The sequence below is a fragment of the Melanostigma gelatinosum genome, assembly GCF_949748355.1.
Source record: "Melanostigma gelatinosum genome assembly, chromosome: 18".
In the NCBI taxonomy this organism is placed as follows: Eukaryota; Metazoa; Chordata; class Actinopteri; order Perciformes; family Zoarcidae; genus Melanostigma; species Melanostigma gelatinosum.
In genome coordinates this window covers 9,946,885-9,969,165 of record NC_136651.1, presented here as the reverse complement: position 1 = coordinate 9,969,165, position 22,281 = coordinate 9,946,885, and the positions used below count along the sequence as shown (strand labels likewise).

The following is a 22,281-nucleotide window of genomic DNA, read 5'->3' as shown; positions in this document are numbered from 1 at the left end:
TCCGTTTGTGATAAAAGCTTTCAGCACGAGTCACCTCTGAAGTGACACATGATTAACCGCGGTTCAACTACACTGATTTCAATACAAAAAGTTATTCACTGAATGAGCGCCAACTGTACAGTTTGAAATAGTTTTGATGATTATATTGATGATTGATTTGATGGTAATGTAAGTTTAAGACGATGGTTTTACCTGCATCTGTGCACAGTATATTGTATTCAAATGATTTCATCAATAAAAAGTAAAAGGTTTGTGTATTTCACTGGTTCATACAGTTGTACATAGCACACTTTGTTCGTCAGGATTAAATCCATCAGTGACTGGAGTGTGACTCAATAGTTCTTTATCTTACTTGTTTGCACTCTTTGCTGCTGCCATTACTGGTATAAAATTGTCATCTTGTCTGTCACAAACTCATAAAAAGGTCCTGAGATAAAGCAATCTACACATTCTTTGGAGTCACAAACCAACAACATCCTTATCTCGATCTATAGTTCCTTCCAGTTGATCAACAGGCCGACACATTCCTGAATGTGTTCACCACTTTTCGATACTTTTTTAGATTGCCGGTGGCTTTTCTTGATCGTACCATCATCTTATCCTAATCGTTGTGCTCGCCAGGCCTCTTGTTCATGTGTATGAGCACTTTTACCAGCTCAACTTTAGGTAACCATGAAACAGGCCCCACCTTTGACTTCATCACACAGCTCCAACACAATATATCGGGATTGGTGCGGCAGCAAAGGGGTTGGACCTGATCACACCCGGCCCTCATACATTGTGTTACATAATGCTGTTTGGAAAATACTAAATGCTAAAAATAGTGCGGAATGAAAGAAATCTATAGAGATTAAAACAATAAATAAAATGTCAGTGAATCAAAAGACATCAAGCTCAGTGTTGCAGATCAATCAAAGAAAAACAACTCTCTTTTATACGAGGGAAAAGACAATAGCTCAATCATAGAGTTGGAAATATGTCTTTAATGGTAAATACACACGTTTTATGTCGCTCTCACACGGAGCCATCTAAAAAATACATATTACAGGGAGGAACTGAGACAGAGCTCCAGTATTTATCCCACTATGACTACGTCCTCCTCAGTGAACTCATAGAAGGGAACCTCCAGCTTTAGAGGAGCAGGTCCCTTTCTTATCCTTCCTGAAGCATCGTAGTGGGAGACATGGCACGGACAGTAGTAGCCTCCGAAGTCTCCGGCGTTGGAGATGGGCACACAACCCAGATGGGTGCACACACCGAGGACGATGATCCAGCGGGGGTTAATCACTCTATCCTTGTCATGCTGTCCCTCCCTATATTGAACACTCAGGTTGTAGATGGATCGTTATTCTCTCGTTAATTGTTGTAATGGCTCAACAGTTTATTAAATTAAAAGGAGCCCACAGTTAGCATGTGCCTTAAGAGCATCGTGCAAAACATTATACTGATGCTTTCTGGTCAAATGATCACGTCTTTATAATCTAAATGTTGTCGTTCAGTTTGCTGGAGGATTATCCAGAAATGCTAACCCAACTGCCACCACCTTATGTGCAGGCATGCCTTTTTGAGAGAGCAGGGAACATTCAAATAAACATTAATCATAGAGTAATTACAGAGTAAACCTATATTACTCTTTACATTGTTGTTTATTTTTATTCATGGTGTAGAAAGGGTGTTGGGTGATCAGGCATCCTTCAGTATTGACATGCTTGCGTGTTATGATTGGTGATTGACAAATTGAGACAATTGGAAATACTGTTCTACTTCATTCAGTGATTAATTAGCTATTGCAATACACAAACTAGTGCTCACAAGTGTTCAGGGGACAGGCTAAGGTGATAGTATTGTGTTTAAAAAACATTTTGGGTTTTTAGTCTATTTTTAAGCTTTTGCCCTGCGTGTTCTTGCCATGTGTTCCTCAGTCATGTCCTATTTGGCTGTGTAAAGACTGTTTACTATGAATAATATCCATTCACACATGCAGAGGGCCTAAAAGGTAGTGCAAAGGTAATTAAATACCAGCAGGGGCCTGGGGTCAAACCTAATATCTCTCTGTAACAAGCCAATAAGAGAGCTTAGTTCGCACAACGCAAAGCATGTTAACAGTGAAGAGGACCACTTACTGCACACAAACATTCGGATAGTTAATAGGCCTGCATGTTCCTCACAGAACATTGACCTTGTGTAGAGATATCTGCAATAGCTCAGAGGCAAAGTACACAAAAACCTTTTATCGGCCTCCCGCCCATTATCTACCAAAGTGATCTCTTCTGCTCTAGTCAGAACTGGCTTCCATGTGAACTCAAACACTTTGCTTTGCACATACTGACAGTAATGTCTTTTGCAGCGTTGCCATCTGCTGGCAAAAGTGCAGCAATATTCTGAGGCGTCTGTGAATGTGCAGGGCTCTACACTAGCTAGGTGTTGTTGTTATTGTCACGAGTCTTTTTGGAGTATTGACATTGAACATACAGACATTTGCAGAAAGATAATGGGGCAGAGTTTTCAGCCTTTGAGTATTATGTTTGAATGCTACTGCCTTCATTCATTCCGTTTTTGCATCCCATAATGTTGTATGACAGGGCCTGCCCTGAACCTCCCCATGTGTGTGTGTGTGTTACATCTACGTTCCTACGGCAACGCATTGACGCTTCCTCCGAGAGGATCATGGGAAATAATTCTGGACGCTGAAGCGGAGGGAGTTTCGAAATATGTCACGATTATCCGCGGTATAACACGTAAAGCCAAAGTTATATTTAACATTTCCGCAACACATGATGTGAGCATTTAAACAGTTGACTACCCGATGATTAAAGTGCTCAGGTAAGTCTTTCTTTGGGGGCCAATGCTCCGCGCAGTGAGCAAAACGAGCTAGGTAGCTAATGCTAGTTAGCGGCATGGTCAACATAACATGGTTGTTGTTGTTGCTTCTAACAATGTTTATGTCACGTGATGCCGTAAACATAACGATTCCGTCGCATATTCAAGAGTGATATTTCTAAGTAACAGTCTGCAGGATGTTCACATTTAGCACATGCATGTTTTTACTTGTCAGCTAACGTTAACTTAACATTTAACGCTAACCTACGTCGCCTCGCTTGTCTAGTGGGATCCTGCAACCTCGATGAACCCCTGCTGAGTGCACAATAAGAAGGAAGAACTGATGCTGTCATTCAAACATGGATCTAAAGCTGGAGGTTGTTTTGTCATCCAGCATCAAACGGAAGAAACCATGGCCGCGATTCTGTTGGCTTGGGAAGGTGAGGACAGTATCAGCCAGAGACATTTAAACATATCCATGTGAGAGAAACACAACTGTGAATCTGTGTCATGTCACTCTTCAGGAGAAGGAGTCTGTGTTCCTGTTAGATGACAGGCGGATCAGTGAGATCAACATGATGTCTGGTCGCACCAAGAAGAGGACTCCTAAACTCCATCCTCTGCTCAACAGTGTGGTGACTATGGCTTCATCCCACAATGGTGAGTACAATCTGCAAACTATAAAGCAAAGCGCATGTCACCTGTCAATTGTGAGAATACATTACTTGTCTCTTGCTGTTTTTCAGGTATGTGGCTTTGTGGACTTTTGGTCTCAGGAGAGCTTTTTCTGTGGAACAGGGATAAAGACTTGTTGAAGACTGCTGCAGCAGTCCCACAAGTAGTTCAAGTGATTACTGACGTTCAGGGTATGCACATTACTTGTATGTTATGTACATGCATTGTATTATCTCTACTGTGAGCCTGTAACATACAGTGACTTCCAGTTAATTCAATGTTAAACCTTCAATGAATGGACTTATGTGTGTATGTTTTCTCAGGGAACGCTATGCGACTGTCGCTCCAGGTTTCAGACGACGGGATGCGCGTCTTCCTGGTAGCCATAACAGGCCAAGTGTTCCTGTGGGAGTGTGTGGATGTCAGGGATTTGACTGGGGTACGAGATGGCGCAGTCAAGGGACACTGGGCACATATACAGCCCCTTGAAGACTCCATTCTGCCTTCCTCACAAGACAAAGAAGCATCCCAACACACTATTTTCATCAAAACAGAGGTCTGTATACTCTGTAGAATCATGTCATGTTTCCGTAAATGACCCCGTTTTTTCAGACCTGCACTCCATTTCTTGTTTTCTCTCAGGTGATGGGTGATGCCTGCTTATCAGCCTTTGTTTTCACATCTGAGAAGAAGCTGATCATCACCTGCCTTAAAATCCAATGGGAAGAAGGCCCTGTAAGAGTGGGGTGAGTAAACAGGTGTACGCAACAGACAGAACTCTCATTGGGTATTACCGTGGTTAAAAGTGCACATTTCTCTTTGTAGTTCTGTGGGATACAGCATACAGTGGGCCACAAAGACATACCCCATGTCTCGTCTAGCCCCGCCCTGCAAATCAGTGAAGTCCAGAGGGGCCTTGGTGCCAACCTTCTGCCCCGATGGCTGCCTGTTAGCCATCGTCTTGAACCAGAGACAGCCTAAGGTGAACATCTGGCCTCTGTATCTTCATATGTTTGTTTCCAGAATTCAAGACTTATATTTCCTCTTGTTGATTGCAGGCCACACAGGTCCTCTTTGTGAGCACGCAGAATTTTGTCTCAACATCAAGTGGCCTCGGAGGATGTGGAAGTAAGAAACTGGAGATCCCCTCTAAATACATAAGGTACAATATGCATAAATAAAGATGGGAACATGTGTTGTGGTTGGTGTTGTGCAGTAGTCAGCCAACATGGGGGTCAACGTCTATGAAGTCACACTGTCTAAATATTGCTGGCGGAGGTGTATGACTTCCTACTTTATGTTTGACATAGTAGTGTTGACAGTTCAACACACCGTTTCTGGACTGTGTATGTATAAAATGTACCAGAGAGGAAAGATCAGCATCACCATCAGAGACAACAACGTCTATACAATTGTATCAGGACTGCTAAGATGTAATGACACCAGAAAATGATTGCCAACAAAGGGTGTGTCACCCAAATAAAATGTGTCATAAGAACTACTTTAAAATCTTGATAAACAGTGTGGTTTTATTTAGAAATGGACTTAACATATCTTCTCTTCTAGATCCTACTGGGTGGGCAGTGTGAGTTGGTCACCAGGCGGTCTTTTCCTGGCCTGTGTTCTGAAGAGAGGCTCCCTTCTTATGTTAACTCGCCTTGGGGGGCTTATCACTCTCACAAGCGTTGGTTGCAACGTTGACTTTGGGCCTGCACACTTCCTACCCCTGCACCCTCTCGTCACTTACCGGTACACATTTGATCCCTTACTAGCCTTTGTTACAAGTGATTGATTGATGTTTCTGCCGACGTTCTTCATTCTGTATTCTCCTGTCTCTTCTGTGACCATCTTTGCTCTTGATTGCTTCACTTTCACTTTTCAGCATGAGAGCCCAGTGAGAATGCCTCTCTGCTTTGTATTGTCACAATAACTAAAGTATGAATCCACTGTCAAACACATAATGTAGAGCTGCAACTATTGATTATTTTCATTATTGATTTATCTGCTGATTACTGGTTTGATTACCGTAATCATTTGACCTATACAATGTCAGAAAACACGGGGAAGCAACTGGTACTATTTCCTAAAGGCAAAGGTGTGGTCACTGTGTTGTTTTGGTCCAAAACCCAAAAATATTCAGTTCACGATGATCTAAAACAGAGAGCAAATCCCCACTACTCTGAGAAGCTGAAACAAAAGAGGGGAACATCTATCAAAACGATCGATAGTTGGTGATCGTTTTATCATTTAATCAAGTCATCGTTTCAGCATTGATATAATATGAGTCATTAAAGTTGTGTATCCTTTCCCTCTGCAGGGCGCCAGTGTCTGCAGGGAAGGCGGAGGCCTCTCGGTCCAGCTCCAGCTTGTCTGTGCGGGATGTCCTGAGACAGCGGTACTCTGTGACCTGGCATCCACGGCTTTTGTATCTCATCGTGTCTGATGGCTACATGGCCACAGTTATGAGGGTGCTAGATAGGCCCTCTCCTGCCCTGATGCTGAAAACACTTCTAAAGGACACAAGCACGGACTTGGAGAAGGCCAGCCGGATACTGGATAAATCACAGGTGGCAAACCAGGGAACGGGGATCTTACTCATCTTCAGCTTTTGTGTGTACTTTATGTAGGACTATTCTTGACAATATGGTTTTCCTCACATTCGTTATTTCCAGATGCATGTGAGGGCGTGGTTGGAGTCCCTGTCTTGTCTTAACCTTGGCAGCAGCCTTGTTACGCGTGGGCCCAACACTGCAGACTCTGTCGTTTCAGCGGCCACAGATGGATCCACTTTGCCACTTTTCCTGCAGGATCAGGGGACATTGGGTGGTACCAAGGAACTACTTGGAAAAGTACAGGTCGGTCAAATAGTATAAGCTAGAAAAGTATAGCTTTAGATTCTGAGTATGGTGTAGAGACTATATACGCTGACTCTGGCTACATTTATATGAAGTTAAAAAGCAGATTAGAAATCATATTGCTCACCCATCCCTGACATATTTTTGTGCCAGCATTGACATATTCTCAGAGTCTTAAACTTGATGTGCCTTTGTCTTATAATTTCAAAACACAGCCTTCTCTGTTTACATTTTTGACATCATGTTACGTCTATAATTACTAAATTGTATTTGATTACCCTGAGTAAATAATGTGTCATTGCTGTTGTTTTAGTTGATTTAACTTCCTTTAGTTCTCTTTAACCTGCGGATTGCTTGTGTGGTTTCCTAGACTTTCTTCGAGGATGACTCTGATGTAGACGGACCTCCTGCTGGTTCTCATGTGGAGGACGGCGGCCGTCTGGAGTTTGCCTCAATGTTCGACACACTCCATGCCCTGGACACACAAACTGACGCCGGACTTGTTACGAGCCCAGATTATGAAAATGATTCCGGTGAAACGGAGAGGAAGACCCCGGCTATTCACCGCGAACTTGGAAAAATCCAGACGAAGCTGTTAACCGCTTGGGCTTTTGGCATGTCTCTCGGAAATGCTGTGGAAGACAGAACCCGTCTGCTGAAGCATACCCTCTACTGTGTGGTGCGATTTGCTGCTTTACTCCATTTGCTCCCCAGCTCTGTGAACACGGGGAGAAAGAACATCTTGGCTTCTACCCGCCTTCTGCACCTTCTCAAGGCCCTTCTGTCGTTCCTTCCCTGGGACAGCACTCACTCTGATGGGCCGTGCTGCCTGGGGCTGGTGGTAGAGCTCAGTCAACGGCTGATACGCCTCCTGCTGACTCCGCTCCCTGAGTCCCACCAGACTGGTCACTGTCAGTTGTCATCTCATAGTCTTTCCTCAGTCCTGCTTATCTTGCAGCTGGTCTCTGATTCTCTTGACGACACCTACAGCCTGCAGCAAAGAACCGTCTGGTCCTCTGCAGAGAAGGAATCTCTTGCCCGGCCACCGCAGCTCTGGCCTTCAGATGCACACTATGTGCCTCTGTTACAGAATGAGAAAGAGGAGAAATCTCATTTTCTACATCAAGCACGACCTGTTCCCCAGCGACCGTCCAGCAGGTACAGACCATCCCTCCGGCTTTTAATGTCTCCGTGTTCATGAGCAAAACGTGGACGGCGGTTTTACTCATTGCATGTCATGTTCTGGCTGGTATTTAAGATTTGATTTTCTCCTTTGACCAGATTGTTGAGAGTGTGGCAGTGGGTCTACAGGATCACCCAGCAGTATATGGATGATCTGAAAAGCTTTAAAGGCTGTGAAGGCTGGGAGGAGGAGCAGCAACAGTTGTCTGTCATCATGTCCCAGATCCAAACCGCTCTGCAGGCTACAGGAGAAAGGCTCGAGGAGGGTCCTGCACTGCTGAGTTACGCAGGTCTGTAGCAGAAGGACTATTTATGATGACGGTTATTGCATCCGCTCACAGGAAATAAACGGGGTTGTTTCAATGAAAACGAACCAAATGCAAAAGGATTTCACTGCAGTTCAGATTAAAGAAAAGCCTAATAGTTATATCTAAGTTATAATTGTTGTTGTTTAGTATTTCACTCTTCTCCCCACCAGGTGAACGTCTTTTCCTGTGCGGCTCGTACCCAAAAAGTGCAGATATATGGCGGTCACAAATCTGTGAGGAGAGTAACGAAAGTAAGAACATCTCCTTTTAATTTTTCCATTTTAAGTACACCACAGATTCACCTTCAGTCCGAATTGATAATCGTATGTCTTGCTGTTAGCCTGTGATCGTAGTGTCTTCAAGGAGACACGGCTCTGTCTGGCACTCCTCTACGGCCTGTTATCCCAGTACCGGCTGAGAGAAAGCCAGGAGTTGGGGGACCACATGGCCCGCCTGATCCTGCACAGGGCTGGACACCAGAAGGACAACGTGACCTGCATAACAGGTCAGCCATGGTCAAAAATTACGAATGTGGTAAATGGGGGCGGAGCATTTTTTTTGGCACCAATCAGTTTGCAAAGAATGAGTTAATCCAGGTGTTAGGAACTTGTTGACCTCATACCTCATACCTAAAAGTCCTGCCCTTCTCAGGACAGCAGTTTTAGGAATAACTCATGTGCACAGCCTCCACCACCCTGTTCACAGTCGCTTGCGTTAAGTTTTAGCTCTGCCTTTATATGCCCTTGCAGGAGACTCTTTTCCTTGCCCGTGGCTGCCGATGGACCTCCACAGTGACGCAGCTTGCGCTGTGGTTCAGACCCTGGGGAGATTCATGGCCTCTTATTTCACCAACCAACCCCTCTACATCCTGCCCCCTCACCATGTGGCCATCCTGCCTCCACTGCATCTACCTCATGGTGTGTTTCCATGATTATTTGTCAGTTAAACAGCTCATTTCTTCATTTATATTGCGATTTGGTAATATGTCCTTTCTCAGCCCCTAGCGTTGGGCGCTTGGTGCCACTGTGCCAGGAGGAGGTGTCTAGAGCAGTGCGACAACAGCAGCTGTCAGAAGTATGGACGGTGGACTACGCCCAGGACCTGCTCCTGCTAGGGGGGCTGCTTCCTGAGACTGTGTGGTTGGCTTATCATCTTGGGGACTGGAAGACAGCGGCCTCTCTGAGCCTGGCCTATACGAATTACTGCACCGACCACTTTGACTTTACTCGGTCAGTGTGAATGCACACAGTATCATCAAGTAGTGAATTCAAATTGTTTACTAGAATAACTTTATTTCAATTTCAAACTTTTACCATGATTATTTTCATCTTTTTCACCTATTTTTTTACGACAGGCTCAGGAGGAGAGAGCTCCACCTCCCGACAGCTTTGGAACCAGAAAGCATTTTTGAGGTTGAGTTGGAGTGCCTTCTTGGCAATAAGTCTGACTTCCAAGAGCGCAGAGATAAAGATGGGGACAAGAGCTTTACAGGTTGGTGAGATCTCAACTATAAGATGACCACAACTCACATAGAACCCTTTGATTTTTATCTGTGCTTTGTCTCAACTCCTTGTGCTAGACCCTTCGGAAGGAGAAGACTGGGACTTGTTACAGGTTTCCATACAGGAGATTCTGAAGGCGTCAGTCATGGCTGGAGTGAATGTTATGTCTTCACCATTGTCTTCCTTGCTGGACACAGTCAAAGACCTGTGTTCCTGCCTGCCTATCTTAGTGCCCAGTGGGCTATATCTGCCTTCCCCTCCTCTTTATTGCCCCCAGCCTTCCCCCAACACACAGGTACGCGACACAGAAGATGAACCATCCCATACAGTGTGTTTACATATAAACTTTGTTATTAAATGGTGTGTTTGTCTCATGCTTAGGACCCAATAGGGATAATAGGGCAGTTTGCAGAAGTTGCATCGCGTCACAAAGTGTCTGGAGTTCTCCAAAGATTACTGTTACTTCTGAGGTCTGCACGTTGTTGCCATCCTGCTGCCCAGTGGTACATCAGCCATCTACGCCGTGCCAGACACATACTACACAAGGTGCTTTCTCCAACCGAAGGGTTTTATCTGGTTTAAAAAGAGCATTAACGGTCCCCAAGTGTGGCTGACGTAGCTGACATTCTTTGTTTGCGATTTGCATTTGTTGTTGATTGTTGTTAAATGTTATGCACCTCCCGTCATGTCAAATTCCTTGTATGTTCAACATACAATGGCAATAAACGGTTCTGATTCTGATTACATGCAAATTCAAGAGTTTGTTCTAAAAGACACTTGACAATCAAATTTCCCTGAAGAAATGATGAATATTTTCCATTTTAATACACTTTCATTGCCTCGTCATCCAAATAGGAAATGAGAATACAGATGAAACTCTAAATTATGATCGGTTGTATCTCATAAAGTTGACTGTCTGCAATGCTTTATCCTGCTAATATCGCCTCACTTTGTGCAAACATTGTTACTTACTGACCGTCTGTGAAGTGCCATGCCATCCTAAATAGAGGAAATATGTGATGTTGTGTTCAGATCAAGAAGAAGTACGCCTATCCATCAGCCGCTCAAGAAGAAAGGGCTTTCCCAGAGGGCCTGATGAAGTTTGTCAGCCGGGGTGGATTCTTCAGACGGGGGCCGAATAAAGACGGTCACCTGGACGCTGACACCATTCAAACTATTAGTAAGACACCACCACATCATAATCAATGATCTACGTTCAGATCGTACTTATTCAGTGTATTTCTCCTGTAAGTCTGTTTCAGGGAGCTGTGTGCTTTGTGCTGGATGCTTCATGTCAGGGACCAGCTCTCCATTTCCTGCAGGAAGTATCAGGCTGCCAGACAGCATGGTAGAGATGAACAGGTATTTCATTTCTGTTTGCTTTTATGACATGGTTATGTATAAATATTCTTAACTATCTATACGCTATAAATATCTGGGTGTATTTGTGTCCGTCAGATCCCTGGTGGTTCAGAAGTGAGATCGACCTGTGTTGATGCTCTCTGCTGGGCCCGTCGTTTCTTGCCTTTCTCTTGCTTCCTCAATGCGGAGGAGATCCTCCAGGACATACTGCTCAGCCTCGTGTCTGAGCTTCCTCCTCTCTCTCTGGTAATATGACGTCTTCCAGCCTTCTCTTACATCAACAGTGTTTGTCGAAGTTAAACAAAATGACCGTGAGTGGGTACATTTCTCATCCTGGCTTGTTCTTCTTAGGTGGCAGACACGCTGGTCCGAGCCTTCCCAGAGGAGGAAGAGTCCGTCAGAGTCCCTCTGAGAGAAAAGTATCACTCACTGCTGCAGAAACTGAGGGGATGCAACGTCCTTGGTACGAACTCCTCTGTCCATTGACACGTTGCTTTGAGGCACGATACAGGGATGCTGTTTTTTTTTTAAACTTTTGTTTAACTTACCTGATGGCTACATTTTCTTATTGATTCTTCATTTTTTGTTGTTAAAATCTTTAAAGAATGTGACGAAAAAATAAAAAAATGAACTTGTTTCTGAAAGGCCAAATGTGACAGCCCCAAAGATAATTAGTTCTGGTCTTTGAGCCGGTCATAACACCAGTCGTTGTCCTTTTATATGTGCTGGTTACATACTATAAATATATGCTTTATGTATTCCTTTAAGTAAGGGATTTAGGTATTTTACTTATAATCCATGACCTCCTAATATATGATGTTTTTATAAATGTCACTCGATGTTATTCTGTTGGTTTTCCTAGAGGGGGAAAAGGAGGACGTGAACGAGTTGATGATGATTGTGATCCAAGACAAATTCAGGCAGAGGAGAAAACATCTTGGGCGTTTGACGAGGCACCTGGCCCCCCTGGAGCTCCACCTGTGGGAGAACGAGGAGGAGCAGGATGACAGGGCAAGCAAACACGGGATGGCCATGCTGAGACAACTCTCACTGGGTACCAGTCTGAGCACCAGCACCTTAACTGACTGTGGGTTTCCCAGTGATGGAGACACAGTGGATAACACCTCTGAGGCTGTCTCTCCTGAAATGCACAGCAGAGCCACAACCAGGTAGCCAGCGTAGAATAGTAGATCTACCATTACTCTGAGGTATTTTGTGTCTGTGGCTTATTCTGTGCTCTGTGTTGTTCTTTGCAGGGGCAAACAAGCAAAAGTAAGGGACAGAGAACATGCAAAGAAGACTGCTGTTAAGATTGAAAGTGTCATTCAGGAGGAGGGCCAGCCAGGCGATGCCAAGGAGAATGAGCAGCCTCCCCTACCAGTGGTTGGTACCTGGGAGTTTGAGTTGGAAGATGAAGAGTATCTCAATTTCCTGGAGCTCTTCCTCAGCTACGTGCTAGAGAAGGATAGCGCCGATGGAGGCGCCTCAGGCGGTGAACTTCCGTTGTTGAAGGGCTTCTCCTCCCAGCTGAGGGAGAGGGAGTTGCATTCTCTCACCTTTGATGTGCTCACAACTATTCATCGCCGCCAAAGAGATGGGCACCATCCAGCGAGAAAACACCTGGGCAATGAGCCTCCAGTGTTCAGAGCCGGCTGCTGCTACAAGCCTGTGAAACAAGGTGCAACGCCCGATCTGCAAACTTCCTCCGTCTGGAGTGAAGCCCCCGTATCCAGAACTAGCCTCTCCGTCACCTCTCTTCCTGGGCTGAGGACTGGCAGGCAAAAAGGTTTGTTTGGCGTCCGACAGCAGAGGCCTTTCGGCCAAAGAACGAAGGGGGGGCTCTTTTGTTCTGAAACTAGCCCGAGTAGAAGTGCCTTTCCAGCGGGGCCGCCTTCAGAGAACTTGATATTTGGCTCCTCGACGTCTGTGGAGGCCGTGATTGAACTGCAGCAGGGCCTGGACCCGAAACTAGAGGCTCAGTTTCCAGAGCTGGGCAGGCTGCTGGAGTGGATGGTACGCTGGGCTGATAGGAGGGCGCTACTAGGACATCACGGCAAAAAGAAGAAAGAGAGGGGAGGAGGAGGCGTTGCAGGAACAGCTGATGAAGGAGTAGTGATCCGTGTCAAAGCCTCGGCGCCTGCCGTCCTCACTTCCCTCAGCTTGCTGGAGCGCAGGTACACTGCCCTACTCGGGACAGACCGCTACAGTGCCCACATCCAAGTTCCAGAAACACAGTGGACTGTAGCCCCTGTGCTGCAACCCGAGGCGGATCGGCAGCTGGAGAGAGAGAGCAGTGTTGATACAGGTTACCCTGGATCAGCCAACACTCCCATCATTGGTCTTGATTGCAATCTGCAGCAAGGAGAACTGTCCACGTGAGTGCACCATGTTTTTATTTACAAAGCTTTATTACTGGCACTGATACATCAACCAACAAATGACAGTAATTGGACATATGATGTTAAAGTATGCATATTAAGAGGTGACAGTGTTTCATATGATTGTTCTGTGTATACTGATTCAGTATTTCGCATCGTTTCATCTCGTAAACAGTTTCAATTTCTGTATTATTTGTTTCCCTGCAGTGGTTCTCGCACAGATGAATCAGAGGAACAGGCATCTCACAGGACACCTTTCCCTAATGACCAAGATCAACTGACCGTTGATGCTCAGCAGGGTTCACAACAACCATCTCACGAGGACTTGGATGTTACACCCGAAAAAGAAGGTATTGTACCTTAGGTATACGGCAGGGGTCTCAAACTCATTTTCACTCCGGGCCACATCAGCATCATGGTCGCCCACAAAGGGCCGGTTGTAAATGTAACTACTCCTAACATATTGTGAAATAACTCTCTGCATTTGATTATTCAAGTGTAAAAATATTGTACATGCAGTTATATAAATGTAAAAATATATTTAAGCACATTTCTGTTGTTATAACTTAAATCCTTTTAATTTAGGGTTAAGAAACCCACATTACTCTGTCAAAGATCAAACTGTTACAGAACATATCAAAGACAAATATCAAACAACTTATTACAATAACTTTGTTCAATGCTTAAAATCCTTTCAAGGGTGCGTTTGCACAATCCCACATGAAGTATTTCATGTGTTTTAAAGACACGTTTAAAGTAGTCTTCAATGTACTCACAATACATTTCCATTTCAAGTAACAGTAACCAGCCAAAGAGCTGCTTCTACTGTGTGTTTAAGTATCTCATCATTGTGACTTTCTATTTCATATTTTTGACTTTCAATCTCATCATTTTGACTTTCTATCTCAGAATTATGACTTTCTATCATAGTTATGACGTTCTATCGCATAACTTCGACTTTCTATCTCATCATTTCGACCATGGGGATATTTTTATTATCAAGTCTAACTTAAAAAAAAAAGAATTTTTTTTTTTTTGCTGGCGGATTCGCGGGCCACATAAAATGACGTGGGGGGCCACATTCGCCCGCGGGCCGGGAGTTTGAGACCCCTGGTATACGGGATCATCAAAGTTGCTGTAAAGCAGACCCTTAACCATAACAGACAATATGAACTGATGTGTTTGGTATTTGTAGGCAAAAGAAGTGACAGTGAGGGCTTGGAAGTGTCCTCCTCTGTTTCCAATGGGAACATCTCTGGAAACATCTGCACACCTGAAACGGTGAATATTACCATTCAGGATTCCCCTTCTTCATATGTGTCATCAACGTTGTCAAGACACACAAATAACTGTCGTTTATGTTCTGTGCAGAGTTTGAAGCTGGCAGACCTGGACAGCTCAGAAAGTGCTGAAGACATGTCCAGCTCCACCTCTCTGTGAGTTTTTAATAAATATATATATATATTCACTTTGCAAGAACACACATGACTGTGTCAAGTGTTTCTCTAAGGACAGCCATCACCGCAGTAAGTTAGTGCCAGAATTCGAGCAGAAGTTTTTCTCAGCATTGCGTAATTGTTATTGCTTAAGATTTTAAGTCGTACCATGCTATGTTGTTTAAGCCACAGTCATGCTGGAAGCCTACAAGCCCCCCCAGACCCAGAGCCCCAAGCACCTCCTACCGTCCAGCCTGAGGCAGAGGTCCATGCCGATCCTTTTGGTTCAATTGGAACGCTGCTCACCGACACACGCCTGGCTCCTCCAAACCTCCAGCCACAAAGCTCCACAGCCGCTGCAGCCGCTGCGGCTTCTACAACCCCCAGTCAGCCATTATCCAATCAGACTCCGCCAACGCAACAGCGTCTGGGTGAAGACTTATTCAGACTGGTTCAGGTAAGAACAGAATAACCGAAAGGAAAGCTTTTGACTCAACTGACTCTTTTGATTGACTCTCTCGTGTTTTTCTCCTTCATTACAGAACATCAACTACATGAGCCTGATGGAGGTTTTGGGTGCTTCGTTTTCGAATCTGCAACTTGCCCAGCAGAGCTCTTCTTTCGCCCAGTCTGACATGAACATGTCACACCCTAATGTGCCATCATCTTACGCTCCCAACTTCATCCCTCAACCACATCCCTTAACCGCTCAAACCACCATTCCTTTGCCACCTCAGACACAAGCATGTTTGCCAAATTCAAGATACGACAACCCTCAGTCCAGTCGGGCCCCTGCATGCATGTTTGCAGAGCAGCCTGCTTTCCAAAGCACGGGAGGGAAAACCTCTCCAACAGGCAGCCAGCATCACACCACCAGGAATCTACCCTCCACCGCTAATGGTGCCGGTGCAAGTTATCAGGTATGGCTCAAGTGGTCTTTTTGAGTTATGGCACATTGTGCTTCTTTGTAAACAATAACTGAATCCCAGTGAAACCAAGCTGAATGCAGTTTTCTGTTTTCTTCAGGAAATGCAGCCGCTGTCTGTCCAGGCGGTGTCGCCAGAAATCCACTCCAGCGAGAACAAGAGGTTAATCACACCTTCACAGGGGCTTCTTGCCACTACTCACAGCAGTCATGCTGCTCACAACGCCCCTGTGTTACTACCTTCTAATATGAGCAGACAAATAGATCCTGCTCCCCAGGTCTTGGGCCTGAAGTTACTTCAGCTCCACTGTCCTCCGTCGCCCCAGCAGAGTGGCCCACAACATCCCCAAAGCCCCCAGACGCTCCCCACTGCAAACCCTGCACCTATCGAATCCCATCATGATAACCTTAGATACAATGACCGATCCAGCTCGGTTCCAAAAAGACAACCCAGTTTTTATCCTCCGCATGATCCAACTCCCAGGCACTCTCAACCCCAGAGTCTGACATCGGAGAGATCCAGGGTGCAAGGGTTCTCCCTGCTTCCTCCTGCTTTACCAGCTCACACACCTGAACCAATGCAGGGCCTTCGTCTGCTGCACTTACAGCCCGTTCCACACAGCAACACCACGTTCCCCAAGCTACCCTTACCGCCGTCCTCCAGGTTCACTCCAAACATTGCAGTTCCGATGGGAGAAGCACCTATGATCAAGCTTCTACACATCGATGCTGGACCGCAAATGGCAAGCAGTACTTCTGTTATTTCACGATTTATTTGGGGGGGGTTTCATGAAATATTGCATTGTAGTTTATGTACAGATATTTGTCTCCGCCACAGATGTTTCCCAAAGCAGCTCCTTCAGCCCAAATGCCCCGCCTCATGTCCGTGGAGGAATTGTCCAGTTCAGTGGTCGGGAGGGAGAACGCTGAAAAGGCTCAACTGCAGTTGCTCAGAGTAGACCCAGCCACTGAAAGCACCGGAAGAGCGACCGCTTCTCCCAGCTCTATCTCCAGCAAGAGGCAATCGCAAACTAGTTTACACCTTATTGATGTTCTTTTTTTTAAAGTCCATCATTTTACTCACTATACTCACTGTGTTATTTATAGGCAGCAGAGGAGAGAGGAGAAGGCAAAGAGGACAAGAACAACAGAAGTCACGTTCAGACCAAATGAGTCTATCATCCCGACACAAGAGGTAGAATAATATTCATTCTAGTAAGACGTATTATGTGCTACTACCAATGCTTGAGAGTAATTCTTCTATCATCTGTTTGTTCCACTATATCTACAGCCAACAAATGAGCCTGTGCACGACGAGCCTGCAGCTGCTGAAGAGATCACCCCTGGACAAGATGTTGCTAATTTTGCTCAATTTGGTTCGTGTCAAAATGCACGTTTCACAAATACACTAATGTGTTAAGAGAGTTTAGTCCCAAGACGAATTGTGATCACCCAAAAACACAAATTGTACAGTAAAAGTAGTGCAAATACAATAAAAGAGAGCTCGAGAGAGAAGATCAAACCCAGATCCTTTCTCGCCTCCACACAGGTGGCCAGTCACGGTGTGATGTGAATGCTGGATTGTGGAGTATATATCTGCCCTTTTTTTTTGGTATCACCAAAGAAAGGGTTTACCTCGAGGCACTAATAAAAAACAGCTGTCATCATTTTTAATATTTTGATTATCTGTCAAAAACTCAAAGATAATCACATAAGCAAAATGAATATTGAAGTTGAATTCAGTCTTTAGGACTTTAAATAAAAGCTCTTTTACATTTTGCTGAGAGAGCAACATGTAACTCCTTTTTAACAACAATCTATCCACTGTCCCTTCGTTTTACATACGTTACACACAGTATAAAGTAGGTCATGAGACTTTGAAACATTATAATGTTTTGTTTTCAATTCTATTGATTGATTGTTTCTATTGTTTATTTTCTTACCTTTAACTCCCAGGGTCCTTTGATTCTTTGCTGACTGGGCAGAGATTATTGGACAGGGCCATATCCACTTCAGCTGAGCTGCATGCCTTCGCTTCCACATGTAAAAGACCCCCAGAGTGCCATGATGCCTTCACCAACACAGACCCGGGTGAGTTACAGCTTGGGTTGTAATGTTATTACACAGGTGTAGCTTTTATTCGTAATTGAACGAGAATGCTTTCATGCGTCTTTTAGATTCTTTTTTTTTTAATCAATGAAAAATAATAGTGTACATTGGATTTCTCCATTCTGCTTGGGTTGTTTTAAGTGCATGTTTTCCAAAAACCTAGATGATGTGCATGTAACATGTTAATTACGTTTATTTCAGCTTGTCCTCCCACACTTGTGGACAAAGCTGTGTGTGCCTCTGTGACTGCTAGTAGCCCTAAACGTAAGTTGACTTGAAATTCCGGCTACAAGGCCGACACAATGTGGACACAATGAAGAGTTCAACATCATGTCTTTGTGTATGTCTGTGTTTTCTCCATCCAGCACAAAGGAATCAGCAGTTTTGCAGCGAGGGCCTCGTTCGAGACACAGAAGAGAGCCCACAGGAGCAAGAGAAGAATCTGGTAAGAGACATACAAGGTGGACCAAGCAGGGACTGCTGGTGCTTCTAGTCTCTAAAGCTGGGTCTGAACAGGTCCTTCATTCCACTGACTGAAATGATGTAGCGAATACAACACACAGTACATGTGCCTACTATTCTGTGTTTAGAAAGCAGTATAATGAGTACAAACTGATCTCCATCTCATGTAGTGACCATGGTCTCCATACGTTCATGTCTTTGTCCCTCAGGGTCTAGATGGACGCCAGTTCATAAGTGTCTTGGATCTAGAAGACAAAGCCCTGCATCAGGACTTGCCACCCTGTCTCAGCCCAGGAGCACAAGATGTTCCCTCCATCCGCCCTTCTTCACCCACTTCTGCTCAGCTGCATGTACTCGCTACTTCTGTTCTTAGGAGCGATGCTGCTGCTGATCCACAAGCCTTTGTCGCAATTCAAGAGGATCTCGACTGGAGGTCACACACAGGTATTTATATATCGTTATATTGAAGTCTACCGCGGTTATGTCTCTATCCTGAATACGATCAGTGAAGCACAACACTACGGGTAAAGTTTGGTCCAAATATCTGTTGTCCTGTACACTCTAGGTATCCCCGAGGAGTCGCCGTCACTCAGCCACATTGAGGGGGTCTGGGATCCAGAAAGAATCGTTCAACAAGAGATGGTAGAACTATCTGACTCTAAAATCTGTCAAGCCATAAAGACCCAGAGCGTTGGACCTCACGGTGCCTCGGCTACACCTCCCACTGTCTGGTTCTCCTCCCGACTGTCAGAGCTGGACTCTCAGCTGGCTGCTCTACAGAACATTGCAGACAATCTGGAGATAGACTTCTGTAACTCCAGGATGGTACGTAAGCATGTTGTTTTTCATTATTTATCCTGCTTATATTATTAATGACGCCCGCATTGACAAATTGTCATCAAAGGCTGACAAATACTAAATGTAATATGTCATATATCGTTCTTTGTGTAGCTGGTGAACACGATTGAAAAGCTCACGCCAGTCTTGGCTCCGGACGTAAAGACTTCCACGGCAGTGAAAAAAACTGTCAGACTGTCTGTCCCACGGGAAGGTACAACACAAAACTATTCATCTGTAATAATAGCAACAACTGCATTGCATTTTAAACTGCATTGCAAGTCCTTGAAACCAAGAAACAAAAAATAACTAAGTCTGTTGTACGTTATCTGTCTCTAACAGCATGGTTACCACGACTGGACACTTTGACTGAACCAAATGCCTTTGAAGAAGAAGAGGAAAATCAGGAAGAAGAAAGTGTGCTTCACAACGATTCCTGGGCTTCTGAAGGGAAGCCATCTTTTCGTTATTCTACTTCTTCTTACAGTCACAGCGCTGGTCCCTCCCACCTTCACACCCCTCCGAGTAAAGATGCAATTGAATCAAACATTTTCTGCAACTGCATTTCAGTTGATGAATGGATATTAAAAAGGATGATATTATTTTTGTACAGTCAGATACATGGTTATTTTCTCAGTAGAGTCATAATGTTAAAAGTTACTATTTCATCTGCTTGTGTTGCTTCCACAGAAATGAAAAATCAGCTGACAGAAGCATCTGGAATATCTCCTGTGTAGGTTTAAGTAACTCTTCACCATGTTATGACTCACATTATATGTTGTGGATTTGCTTACAACACTTTTGTTTTTTTCTATTTCACAATACTCTGCCCTCTACCTGTCGATGTCTAGCTGGGCAGATGGGAATCTGGGTCAGACCGGGCTATCCGATACAGCAGAAATCTTAGACGAGTTGGTCAGGGAAGGGTATTTATCCCCGACTGACCTGGATCTGTCCAATTCACAGACTGCAAACCGTAGCAGGTAAGGTGCTGACTAAAATCCAGTGCTGTCCAAATGACTGTTATTTATCACTGAGCTGAAAAGCAGTGTGACCCATAGCAGGCTGGACCAGCAGCAAAGTGGCTGGATGTCGCAGAAACGAGTCCTTCCAGAGGACGAGAGGAGAGAGCTGAGGATCTGGATGAGGAGGAAACAGAGGGAAAGACTGGCTGTTTATCAAAAACACAGAGAGAGCCTGAGGGAGAGGGAGCACAAACCCTTTTCTACCTCTGGAACGGTGGTGAGATATGTTTGCATCTTCACTCGAGATGATGATTCATTGTAAGCTATTTAAAAAAAAAACATTATTTCCACATTGTTGTTCGTGCCCCTTCAGAAATCAACAAACAAGAATCAAGCAACCGTTTGGAGAACCAGGGAGGAGAAGGAAAAGTATGTACTTGTTTACATTGTCCTTGCACAAGGAACATGCATGAGTATTATGCATAACTGTTGTTTCCATTTGATTTAATAGGTTCATGCTTCTGGAGCAATACAACCAGAGGACCCGTGAAGCCTATTCTTTGGCCAGTGACTTCCCCACCAGTCGTCCAACCATACGCACTTCACCAGTGGCCTTAACTACACGACCCACCTCCGCTCCACCCTCTGGTAGCACTCGCAGGTATCTCCAGCAACAGTAATCTGACTAGGATTCTGTCTCATTAAAGAATAATTGTACTCTGATCTAGCATTTGAACAAACCATGAATCATTCATTCCTTATTCCACAATGATCAGATTTTGTACCGAACCACACCTGTTGATTTTACACATCTGGATTAGCAAGTGATGGAGGTAATATCTTTTTCTTACAGTGTATCTGCTCACGATACAATACGACTTAAGTCAGGACACGCTCAACCTCACCTTCGTCCATGGACTGCTGAGATGCAGGGACGGCCCTCAGAGGATCACCGCAGGAGACTGGGACTACACAGACCAGGTATCATCGTGATACTCAGCTACGTTGGTGTCCTGTAGAAAATGACTTTCCTCAAAACGATAACATTATATTCACGACACTTTGTGTTTTGTGAACTTTGTGTTAGTTACCTCCCTGCCAAGGGACCGTCTGTCTCAGGTGACCAGGCGTGGCATGCTCGCACACACAAAGAGCCACGCTAAACTGCACACAGCCAGCCAGAGTGAGGAACGGCATGTACAGCAGCGAGAGACGGGCCTGAACAAAGGTCCTTCAAGAGGGACTGTTGTCGGAAGAGGCATCCTGAGGGACCAGGCGAGGACGGAAGAGAGAGAAGATGTGAACCGTCGGGAGCCCACTTCAGAATTGAATCGACTGCTGGAGCCGGAGGAGTCTTACATAGTAAGAATCACATTCAGCACAGATTAGCTTATATCTGAGACAAATGTAACTACAGTAGATCAAAAACACTTGAAAAAAACACCACACGTCTTTGTTGATTGATCATGTGGTTTCATATCCAGTTTCATATATTTTGTGTACGCTTCTCAGGATTTGGCTGGACTTGTGGATGAGCAGGATGATGGTGCCAGAGCTGGTTTGTCAGCGATGGACTGGCTGGACAACCTTTCAGAGAGCACCGGTAGCAGCGTCAGCAAAATAGACTGGGAAGCTATCGAGAGGCTGGTGGCTGCAGAGGACCCGTGAGCTTAAATAGATGGTATATTACTAAAAAAAACACGTCCAAGATGTTATGTGCCTATTTTATATACTGTAATTCAGAAGCATTTAAAGTAAAATAATATAAATGTCGATATTTTTAATAAATTAGATATGATCAGTAGTGATATTAAATATGTCATGACAGATAGATTTTATTATTGTTAAAGTAGGCCTTAAATATATTATATTTGGTATCAATTTCATTTTCATATAAAAATTGAAATTGGATATTTGATGTGCTGAAATCTGCAGTGATCTCTTTTGCTTGAATCTTTAGGTTTGTGCCATTTGTGTGTAACGTTTTCTACATAATTTATTTTTGTCCAAACTATTAAATATCTGTATTCAAGCATTTCAAAGGTGTTTCTCTCATTTTCATAGTTGTCTGTATGGAGTGGTCTCACCGACGTCACGATCTCCTTAGTTACGAGGTCGGTCGGCCATGTTGGAGTACATACAGAACCTACATGGCGGCGCGTAAGCAAGGAAGTGCGGCGAAAATACAATACTTTGAATCACTGGATAGTGCATCAAAGGTTCGCTACCTGGCCAAATTGAAGGTTATTGGTAACTTGGATCCCTATACGATGAGTGCAGATGGTTTCAGTGCCGATCCTACTTATCTTCCATCGGTAAACTACGCCAACATCTACACGTATCTCGTGAACACCCCGAGTCCTTACACAAAAGACGAGCTGGAGTGCTACAAAGGGCTCGACGCTTATAATCAGTTTGTCAGTGGATGGGTCCGAGACGTCAAAGCAACGGTCGTCGACAATTCT

General features: G+C 44.5%; 1 protein-coding gene across 1 annotated transcript; it reads left to right on the top strand.

Annotated features, from left to right (window-relative positions):
* The first annotated feature begins 2,678 nt into the window (after window positions 1-2,678).
* On the top strand, window positions 2,679-21,744 carry LOC306792321 (ciliogenesis and planar polarity effector 1-like). The gene is made up of 49 exons (XM_079289385.1): window positions 2,679-2,823; window positions 3,107-3,260; window positions 3,345-3,480; window positions 3,567-3,686; window positions 3,819-4,051; window positions 4,138-4,241; window positions 4,321-4,477; window positions 4,554-4,657; window positions 5,062-5,244; window positions 5,813-6,062; window positions 6,168-6,350; window positions 6,721-7,508; window positions 7,632-7,822; window positions 8,011-8,091; window positions 8,181-8,345; window positions 8,590-8,757; window positions 8,838-9,069; window positions 9,195-9,331; window positions 9,420-9,637; window positions 9,724-9,888; window positions 10,375-10,522; window positions 10,595-10,704; window positions 10,801-10,950; window positions 11,056-11,167; window positions 11,567-11,873; window positions 11,961-13,079; window positions 13,290-13,432; window positions 14,278-14,363; window positions 14,454-14,518; window positions 14,705-14,975; window positions 15,061-15,438; window positions 15,545-16,186; window positions 16,282-16,638; window positions 16,735-16,819; window positions 17,400-17,534; window positions 17,754-17,816; window positions 17,918-17,997; window positions 18,224-18,458; window positions 18,580-18,839; window positions 18,966-19,065; window positions 19,194-19,376; window positions 19,542-19,584; window positions 19,703-19,834; window positions 19,916-20,093; window positions 20,190-20,245; window positions 20,328-20,477; window positions 20,670-20,797; window positions 20,904-21,178; window positions 21,329-21,744. The coding sequence occupies exons 2-49, from the start codon at window positions 3,180-3,182 to the stop codon at window positions 21,482-21,484; spliced, it is 9,843 nt and encodes a 3,280-aa protein (XP_079145511.1). The 5' UTR covers window positions 2,679-2,823; window positions 3,107-3,179; the 3' UTR covers window positions 21,485-21,744.
* The last annotated feature ends 537 nt before the right edge of the window (window positions 21,745-22,281 follow it).